Genomic DNA, 10,310 nt, shown 5'->3' with positions numbered 1-10,310 from the left:
GGGGTTGCCAGCACTGACCTTTCTGTTGCAGATCCTGAGGCAGATCCTGGAGGTGTCGGTCACCACCCACACACCTATCCCCCACATGCAGCTGCACACGGTCTTCATGGAGCTGCACGTCCAGGTGAGGCTGGCGGCCAGGCAGGCACAGCATTCCCAGGGGGACCCGTGACACCTGTGTGCCCTGTCTGCGACCATATCTACTCTTCCCTATGTGCCTTTCTGCAGGTGTGCCAGCTAAGTGCACCCCCGACACCTCTCTCCTCTCTGTTCAGCTATAATCGCACCCCCTGCCTGCACACCTTCAGCTTCATGAAACCCCCACATCTGCATGTCCTGCCCAGCTGTGACCTTCCCTCCTCCCTGAATGCCCTTCTCTCCCAGGTGTGCTCTGATGCTCCCAGCCAGCAGTACAGTAACCAGAACCTCATAGAGATTGTGCACTGCTTCGTTGCCCTGGGTGAGGCGCCCAGTGGGCTCCTGCCTGCTCGCTGTCTAGGATCTGCTGGGTGCCCTGGGTGTCCCTAGCCTTTCTGTGCTCCCTCCTGGGAGGGAGGCCCTGGGCTGCCTCCTGCTTGGGTTCAGAGGGTTTGAGGGGGATGGGCCTCCTCCCGCAGCCCGTTCCTACCCCAGGGAGCTGATGAAGTTCTTCCTCAACCAAATGGAGATAAACAACGAGGCCAGCCGTGTGGCGACCTTGACCATGATCAGGGCTGTGGTAGGCGCAGAAGGTAAGTATGGTGAGGGAAGAGTGACCAGAGAGTCAGGGGTAGTAGCCCACCCTGTCGGGGGTCCATCATCTCCTGTTTTCTAGGCACTACTTGAACAGGAGCCCTGGTTGCACATTGGTTAACACAGGAGCTCTGGTGGCCTAGTGATAAGGCGTTGTGCTGCCGGCTCAAAAGCATGTGGTTCAAATCCACTAACTGCTCTGGGGGAAATATGAGCAATTTCCTGTCATGCTACTTACAGCCTCTAAAAACTGACAGGAGGGTCAACTATGAGTCAATCCCTTCTGACTCAAAATACATAATAACAACAGTTTGAACACAGTGGCAAGAAGCTGCACTGCAATCCTGAAGGCGTGTGGTTTGTGGTCACTAGCCACTCTATGGGAGAAGGACGGGCAATCTCCTCCTGTGTGATTAATTACCTCTGAAAACCCTCCAGAGGGTCAGCTATGGGTCGGTTTTAGACTCTACGGTGCATAACAGCAACTATATGTAACAACTATGTATATAAACTATATATAACAGCTATATTAGAAATAGACATAGACATAGAAATAGAAATATAGCCTGACACAGAAGAATTTCAGGAAACAACATATGATCAAGAGGCAATGGTGATGAAGGAGGAAGTTCAACTACTCTAAAGAAATTGACAGAAAACAAAGTCCCAGGAATTGATGGAATACCAATTGATATATTTCAACAAACAGAAGGTGCCTTGGACATGCTCACCAAGTTGTGCTAAGAAATCTGGAGGACAACTACCTGGCCAACCGACTGGAAGAGATCCGTATTTATTCCCATTCCAATAAAAGGTGACCCAACAGAGTGTGGAAATCTATCAAACAATATCACTAATATCACACACAAATAAAATCCTGCTGAAGGAAAAAAAAAATACTGGAACAGTTGATCAACAGAGAACTACCAGAAATACAAGCTAGGTATAAAAGAGGCTGTGACACTAGCGACATTATTGCCAATGTCAGATGGATCTTGGTCAAAAGCAAAGAGTACCAGTGTTTCATTGATTATGCAAATGCATTTGACTGTGTGGATCACAAGAAACTGTGGCTAACCTTGAGAAGTATGGTTAATCCCAGAACACTTGATTGTGCTTATGCAAATTTATACTTGGACTAGGAATCAGTCATCAGAAAAGAACCAGGAAACACGTGTGGTTCAAAATCAGGAAAGGACTACGTCAGGGATGTGTCCTGTCTCCATAACCTTTCATTCTGTATGAGGAATAGATCATTCTGGAGGCTGGGCTTTTTGAGGAAGAATGTGGTATCAAGATTGGAGGAAGACTCATCAACAGCCTGCACTTTGTAGATAACCTAGTTTGCTGAAATGGAGGGGGAGCTGTAGCATTTGCTGCAGAGGGTCAAGGATTGTGGTGTTCAATATGGATTGAAGCTCAACATCAAGAAGACAAAGATTCTCACTAGTGGGCTAATCGGCAGCACCATGTAGATGGAGAAGAGCTCGGCATTGTTAACAGTTACAGCTTGCTCGGCTCCACAATCAACAATCTTGGTACCAGCAGTCAGGAAATTAAAAGACAAATTGCGTTGGGCAAGTCTGCTGTCAGGGGCCTCTCCAAAGTGTTAAAAAGCAATGATGTTAGTGCAGAGACTAAGGTGCACCTGACGAAGGCCATGGTCTTTGCAATTATTTGATAAGCATCAGAAAGCTGAACAATGACTAACGATGACAGAAGAAAAATCAGTGCCTGCGAGTTGTGGTGCTGGAGAAGAGCATTGAACATACAATGGACTGCCAAGAAAACAGATCTGTCTTGGAGAGGGTGAAACCAAGCTTCTCCTCGGAGGCAATGATTTTGAAGCTCTGTCTCACATACTTTGGACACATGGCCAGGAAAGACCAGTTCTTGGAGAAGGGCATCAAGCTTGGAAGGGTGGAGGGACAGCGCAGAAGAGGAAGACCTTGGATGTATATAACTGAGATAATAAGTGTAGATGTGTCAGAGTCAGTGAGACTGGCTCAGGATAGGGCACCGTTCAGAGCTATTGTACACAATAGCTATCAGTCACAGACAACTTGATGGCACATAACAGCAACAAGTGTGTGTGTGTGTGTGTGTGTGTAGTTAGTTAGTTAGGGAAAAAAATCCATATTGGAGATATGTTTGGGTATTAGGTGCCATTGGGCCAGTTTCAATTCATATAGACCACTCTATGTACAATAGAAAAAGGAAAAAACCTCTGCTCACTACTGTATCAGCCTTACAATCTTTGTTGTGCTAAAGTCACTTTGTCAATATGTCCTATTGAGGATTTTCCTCTGTTCTCCTAACCCTCTAGTTTTCCAAGCATGGTGTCCTTTCTCACTATCTTTTGGGTAGTAGCCCGGCTCTCAGCCCAATTCTTACAATGTTACACAGTTGAGAAGTGGCAGAGCCTGGCTTTGAACCAGACAACTTGGCACCAAAGTCTGTCTTTTGTGGCTGTGGTATGTAGTTTCCCTGTGGCCTTGAACTAGGTTTCCAGCTGCAGGGAGGCAAAGGAGATCTTAGGCAGAGACTCTTCCTGCAAAGGCAGTTCTGTCTGATCCTCACAAGATGTCATATAAGGTCCAGGTCAAGGAAGTGAGGGAGACGTTAAAACCATCCCACCTGGGCCAGGAGTGAAGGAGGAGGTAAGTGCTGTGAGCAGAGGGACGTGAACGCCTGGCTGGGGGATCCTGAGGGATGTACCCCAGAGCTGATGCACAGTGGGGACACTGGAGCAGGAAGAAAACTGAGGGGGAGGAAATTTAAAAGGGAAGAACTAAAGATTCAGCCTCATAGTCTATGCATTCTACACGTACGAGCCAAAAAGTATAAGCAGTGTAGTAAAATTAGTATAAAAAGAAGGAAAGCTGAGCTCTGGAAGGCTCTCCTTACCTCCTGAGGTCTCTGTGAGACTCCTTCCTGGAAGATGCTGGTGGGCCCTCACCTCCCTCCCAGCCCTGAAGCCGCCAACCTCTCCACGAGTTTTCTCTTTCAGAGCCCAGAGTGAGTATGAGGACCATCTGCCTGGCCATCAGGGTGGTCAAGAATCACCTCTCTGATCCAAGGTCTAAGGTAATTGAGCAGAGATGAGAAGAGGCTGGGGCACTTAGAGGTCACTCTAGGAAGACGCTGAGTTTTAAGGGACATGTCCACTATCAGTTCTTGGCCTTCTGTGCAGTCCTACTCCACAAGAGGGCAGAACTTTCTGTCTCCTCAACCAAACACCAAGCCTTTCTTTTTTTTTTTTTTGACTGAAAGTTTACAGAGATTATTCTATTCAGTCAAGCACACTGATTACAATCCCTATATCTTATTTCCCCTACATTTTCTCTGCAGTTCTTGTTCTGATTCATCTTTCCATCCCCTCCCTTCCTCCCTCTGAGTTTTATTCTTGGACGAATTCTGCCCTTGTAAGCATGTATTGGTCATACCAAGGTCTGAGTACTTCCCTGGTGGTATTGGTCACATCAGTTATCTGTCTAGAGCTGCTCCAAGTCAGAATGGGTGTTAAGTACTGAGCTTGCGGTTCCTGGAGCTCATCCCCTTTCCCCTAGAACCAGCACCTACACCATCGTGTCTCCTCAGGTGAGAATGGCCATCCTTCAAATCATTGGCCAGCTGGCACTCTCTGGCTACCAGGACAAGATCAAAGGCTGGGGTTTGAAGTACGTGTCTGTGCAGCTGACACTGTCCACCTACAAGCTGGTGAGTGGCCCCAACATATATACCACACAGCAGTAACAGTGTGGATGTGGCTTCCACCAACACTGAGGAAAGTTAGCCACATGGTGTACCTGCCTTTGAGCTGACGTGCACATGTGTTCGTGACCTGTGTACATAGACACACATCCAGCTGGTACGTGAAGGTGTGCATAGTCCCAGGGGCAGGAAGATCTAGATCTATGGTTCTCAGAGACCTGGGACCTGAGCAGTGAGAGCCAGGGGAGTGAAGAGGCCACAACTAAAGTCATAGCAAGCCCGGACGACATACACCTGGGGCTCCAGTGTCTGTCTTCCATAAGGGCGCCCCAGTCTTCTTGTAGGCTGAGCATTGGGCATCTAACCAAAATGTTGACAGTTCAGGTCCACCAGCTGCTTCACAGAAGAAAGAGGAGGCATCTGCCTCAGTGAACACTGACTGCCTTTCAAAGTCTTTGAGCAGCTCTATGAGAAGGTTAGGCAGTTTCCTTCCCGCTGGAGGCTCAGCTATGGGTCGGTTCTGACTTGATGGGCCTCAACAACAACAACTTTGACCTGTAGCGTCACCACCAGACAAAAAAAAAATCCAGGGCACAAAGTTCCGCCTGTTTTGCAGACAAATTGCCGAGAAAGCTTTTATGTGAAGGACTTAGAGGAGAAGATGGTCCACAAAGTCACCATGGACACTGTGAAGATCATCACCTCGTCTGTCCGTGGAATGAGTAACGTAAGTGTCCTCCTTTTAGTGCAGGGCACCGTGCCAGCTTTGGAAGAGGCGAGCACGCCCAGCTGTCCTGATTTCGCTTCTCCTGCTCTGACTGCTTGCGGTGTCTTGGAATGCTTCCCCCTTTCAGTTGCCTGAGTGCTCACCCTGTTAGTCCAAGTTCTGTTGCTGGGCCCTCCATCGGTGCCCTTCTCTGCATCCTCAGATACTATGGCACCATCGACTTTGGTATATTATCCATTGACTTCAAGTCTAAAGTGAATTTACGTCTCAAAGCACCTCCAGCCCAGAAAAGTGAGAGTGGTGGAAAGAAAGGACGGGTGGGCAGGGAGAAAAGTGCAACAATGAATGAATGGAAATCCAAAAGCTCTGTAAATTTTCATTAAAATTAATAATAATAATAATAATTTTTTTAATAAACTATTTTAGCAGTTTAACTGCACAAACACTAAATAAAAGCCATGAGGACATACAATGAGAAGATTTGGGGATAATAAGACTCCAAGGAGTTCAGGGCCCACAGATTATAGGAAAGCAAATTGTGTCAGCTTACTGTTGTTAGGCACTGTTGAGTCGACCATGTCGTTTTAAACAAGAGATCAGAGCCTTGTCCTCCCCGTGATCTCAGCCATGCTCAAGCCCATTGTTACAGTTACTCCATCTTTCGAGGGTCTTCCTCTCTTCTGTCGACTGTTCATCTTTCCAAGCCTGACGTGGTTTTGCAGCTGTTGGCCTCTCCTGATAACAGGTCCACAGGATGTGAGGTGGGATTTCACTATCCTTGCCTCCAATGAGCACCCTCGTGGCACCTCCCCCGAGACAGACTTGTGTGTTCTTTTGACAGTCCATGGGATAGTCAGTACTCTTCTCCAACACCACGATTTAGTAAAATACACCCTAGAGATCAAATAGGAAAAACTTTTAAAGATGGCATCAAGAAAAGAACAATAGTCCTTTAAACGAGGTGACTGATCAGGTGTTCCTTGTTCGGGGGCAGCTCAGTTTAATTGCACAAACAGTGAGAATGACAGGAGCTGCAACCCAGTAGGTACCATGTACATAGTCTCATGGACTTATTACAATGACTCTGTGCAGTAGGATCTTGTGCTACCTTGTGTATTAGATGAGGAAGTTAATGCTCAGTGGGATTTGTGAATTTTGTCATGATCTCACAGTTGATAAAGTGGAGCCGGTTTAAAACACTCTTTCCAACTCATCATGCTGGTTCCAGGGGCGGAGGGCCTGAGCTGAAACATTCTAGTCCGAGTGGCTGGAATAAGTCAACTGATGGCACTTGTCAGTCGGAGTAAGGGCCTCATGCTATGGTCTTCAGAGTGGAAGTGAAGAGGGAGGTGGGGAGGGTCAGCTGAGGCTGTTCAGTGGTCATCTGAAGAGGGTCCTGGTGGAGGAGGATGCTGAGGCAAGGGAGAGGACCTGCAGTGAAGGAGACATAGCTCCAAGGTCACAGCTCAAAGGTTACCAGCGATCCCAGACAGGCCATCAGCCTATGGTGGACAGGATCTGGAGTCAGAGGGAGGGCCTTGTGTTAGATATGATGGGGATGGCGGTGACATTAGGGCAGCAGTGCTGGAGAGCTGGGCAGGTTTGCCAGACTCAGCAGAGACCAGCTGAAGCTGTCCCGTGCCACATGAGAGCTGAGGGCACTTAGACGCTCTGCCAACGGCCAGAGTTGACAATGGAGCCAGTTCAGGGCCAGGATAGATCCTGGACAGCGCTGGGAGACCGGAGGTAGACAGGCACTGTGGGTAGAGGTGACCGTGGGAGCACCTTCCCAGCTCATTCTGTGGTCCTGTCCCGCTGCTGCCCAGGAGTTCTGGGTGAGGCTCCTGTGCTACATCATGGAGACGGACTACACAGAGGCCCTGACCGCGATCTGCATCAGTCTGACCAACCTGGCAGAACATCAGCTTCGCAACAAGGACGTGGAGGCAAACATGACCAGCTCCAGCAGGCATGGTGAGCAGCTCCCCAGTCCAGCGGGTCAGGCTCCATTCCTTGGAGTTATTGCCCGCAAGCCCCCCACTCAGGACGTGAGTTCTACCGTGTCCTTGCCCCCTTGCACTTCTCAGGAGGCATAGTTTTTTCTCATGCTCATTCATCCCAGGGCTACGGCATTTGCATCCTTGTGGGGAGGTGAGGTGGGAATGTTCAATCCCTTTTGGTCCAAGATAAGCTCATGGCAGGAGACAGGACATTGTCTTGAAGAGCTTGCTGCCTGCACTTAATGGTGTTTCAAAAACAGAACCTTCTAACCGATTAGTATCATTCTCACTCATCACAGCATGTGTTAAGTATAATGATGTCATTTATGGAAAATTCCCTGGAAATGCTGTTTCTCATTGGAGCGGGCACCATGGTTGTGGTTGGGGAGCTCCTTGCAGGGTGAAGTCCCCATGGACCTCCTGGGCCATGCTCTGAAGGCCACTTCTCCTTCTCCAGTGGACCTGCCCGCCCCACAGAAGCTGCTGGCCCGGCTTCTGGTGAGTGACTCACAGTTGGCAGTGCCCTCGTCCTGACCAAGACCATGCCGGATGGTGCCTCTCCCTTGAACTCCTAATTTCTCAGATTCCCCAGAAGGGGGAGAGCACCAGGATCCAGTGAGGGAGCAGGACACTTGACAGGGCTTTCTGGGTTTCTGTCACTCTTCTCAGGAGCTGTGGCAGAGGCTGTGTTTCTGGACAGCAAGGCACTGGGGTCGATTTGTCCCTGGGCAAAGACCCCAAAGCAACTCTCGGACAATCTAGTGGTCTGCCTCTGACATGGACTCTGTCTTTGACCACATGTCCACACACTTGTCCAGTCCAGGGGGGTTAACACTTGCTCCCCTAAAGGCTCCTATGGGAAGAAGCCCAAAGCACTGCCCATCTGCTGTCCTCTCTGTGACCGCTATGAGGCTGGGTCTCTGCCCTGGGAATCCCTAGCAGTCCATTTGGAAAGCACCATCTGGCTCAGCTCCTCCCCTCCAAAGTGAGGACAGTCAGCCTCCTAATTAAGGAGTGAAGCACCTGGGCAGGGCCCCACTTGCCCCTTTGTATCCCTCTAGGTGCTGATATCATCCCCCTACAAAGGGGAGGACCGTGGGATTGCCATCCTCAACCTCCTGTGGACCCTGAGCCAGAGCATTGCTCCCGCCATGACGGATGTGTGGAAACTGGAAATCCCACTGCTGATCCAGTACCTGAAAGGTGAGACACCCAGGGTGCACCGGAGCAAACTTCCACTCTGGTCAACTTCCCCTCCACACTGAACATCCGCACTGACTCATACCTCCACGCCAGGCCTTCCCTCCATGCCAACCATCTCCTCTGTGCCAACCGTAATCTGCACACAAGTCATCCTTCTCCATGCCAACCATCCCCACCATGTCAGCCTGCTGTCCACCCCACACTAACCAGCCCCTCTGTGTTGGTGATCCTCTCCATGACCACCGTCCCTTCTACACCTACGTAGGTGGTAGACCCCACTAGTCTATATATTGGTCCTGGGATTGGCTGAGCAAGGAGGGAAGGTAGAAAAGGAAATTCTGTGTACGATGAGGAGTGAGGTGGGGATGCCTTCAAATACCAGACTAGGAGGTCAACCCAGAGCAGGGAAGCAGTGAAAGCCGACCATGATGCTTTCCTTGGTGCAGAACACACTGAGTATACTTGGAATAAGAAGACCTGGGAAGACAAACTCATTCAGGTAAGGAGGCAGTGTGGCTGCTGCAGCTGGGATTATGGGGGCAATGGAGCAAGGATGGAAGGACATTTGGTGAGGTTGGGATATAAGAAAGTTGTTGCTATGTACCTGGAAGTTAGGAACCTCTAAGGTGTACACATTCCTTCTGTTGGAGGGAACTGGGGAGAAGGAAGCCTGTGAGATGAGTGCTCAGGAAGGCAGTAGATACCCACAGCCCTCTCTCTGGCCTCAAGAGTGCCAACTCCTCCCCAGACCTGCAGGACAGGTCCCTCCACATATCTGGATCACAGGTGTATATGAATGCTGTATACATATTAGACCAGGAGTCCCTGGGGGGCACAGATGGTGAAGAGCTTGACTAGTGGTTGAAAGGCTGATCTTTCATTCCTTCCCCAGAGACACCTGGGAAGATAGGTGTAGTGATCCACTGCTGAAGGTCACAGCCTTGAAAAGTCTAAAGAACTCCACCCTGCTCACAGGGTCAGCAGAGTTCAGCATGTCTGCATGGGGTACAATTGAGTGTACCATAGACTGTGAAGAAAGTGCAAGCCACCAGTCAAACTCATGCAATATCCCGGGGTCCTTGGTTGCACCCACTCAAGTCTTTGCACTCTCCCTGACCCTTAGTTTCTGAAAAATTCCCTCAAGAAGACCCGGAGGTCCAACTGGAGCCTGCGGCTGAGCAAGGAGCTGAACAACCAGATGGATGACTTCAGCAGCCCCTCCCCAGAGAAGGTGTGTCTCAGAGAGCAGGGGCGGGGCAAGAGAGGACCCTGGGAAAGGTGGAGTGGAGCGGGTGGTGCTGTGTGACTGTCAAAGGTCCTGGAAGACAGGTGAGTGGATGACTGTTGTTGTTACGCGTCATTGAGTCAACTGTGACTCATAGTGACCCTATGTACAACAGCTCTGAAGCCTGGCCTGGCCTGAATCAGTATTACCTGCTAATAATTTTGTACAGGCAGACCTCAGAAAGACTGAAGGTTTTGTTTTAGGTCACCACAAGAAAGTGAAGATCCCATGATAAGCTAGGTTGCGTGGAATGTTTGGTATCTCAGTGGACGTGAAAGTCATGTTTACTCTGTGCTGTGGTGCAGTAAAGGAATCCTGTGGTGTGATGCAGTGAATGAACCCTGTGTTGTGGGGCAGGATGGAATCCTGGGGTGTGATGCAGTGACGGCATCCTGTGATGTGATGTAGGAAGGATCCTGGGGTGTGATGCAGGATGGAATCGTGGGGTGTGATGCAGGGAAGAAATCTTGCGCTGTGTCGCAGAACATATCAGGTTGCTGATGGAAAGGTTGCCGTTGTGTGTGCCGTGAAGTTGGAATGGACCCAGAGCTGACCCTACAGCGGGCTTTCAGAGGCAGTTAATTGCACAGGAGGAGAGTTCCCATCCTTTTCCCGTTGAGCAGCTGGTGGATCCGAACTGCGTGTCTTT

General features: G+C 49.6%; 1 protein-coding gene across 1 annotated transcript in view; it reads left to right on the top strand.

Annotated features, from left to right (window-relative positions):
• Window positions 1–10,310, top strand: part of MROH2A (maestro heat-like repeat family member 2A) — a 56,459-nt gene that overhangs the window by 10,691 nt on the left and 35,458 nt on the right. Inside the window, exons 8-18 of the mRNA XM_006893523.1 lie at window positions 32–124; window positions 385–460; window positions 618–731; window positions 3,743–3,819; window positions 4,333–4,452; window positions 5,063–5,173; window positions 7,000–7,147; window positions 7,631–7,671; window positions 8,235–8,376; window positions 8,823–8,875; window positions 9,500–9,607. Coding sequence (XP_006893585.1) covers window positions 32–124; window positions 385–460; window positions 618–731; window positions 3,743–3,819; window positions 4,333–4,452; window positions 5,063–5,173; window positions 7,000–7,147; window positions 7,631–7,671; window positions 8,235–8,376; window positions 8,823–8,875; window positions 9,500–9,607 — 1,083 coding nt within the window. The remainder of the gene's footprint in view (window positions 1–31; window positions 125–384; window positions 461–617; window positions 732–3,742; window positions 3,820–4,332; window positions 4,453–5,062; window positions 5,174–6,999; window positions 7,148–7,630; window positions 7,672–8,234; window positions 8,377–8,822; window positions 8,876–9,499; window positions 9,608–10,310) is intronic.

This window comes from Elephantulus edwardii, unplaced genomic scaffold (assembly GCF_000299155.1).
Source record: "Elephantulus edwardii isolate Elephantulus edwardi_28Jun2011 unplaced genomic scaffold, EleEdw1.0 scaffold00127, whole genome shotgun sequence".
NCBI classification, from domain to species: Eukaryota; Metazoa; Chordata; class Mammalia; order Macroscelidea; family Macroscelididae; genus Elephantulus; species Elephantulus edwardii.
Note: the sequence above shows the minus strand (reverse complement) of the source record. Positions and strands in the feature narration are given on the sequence as shown.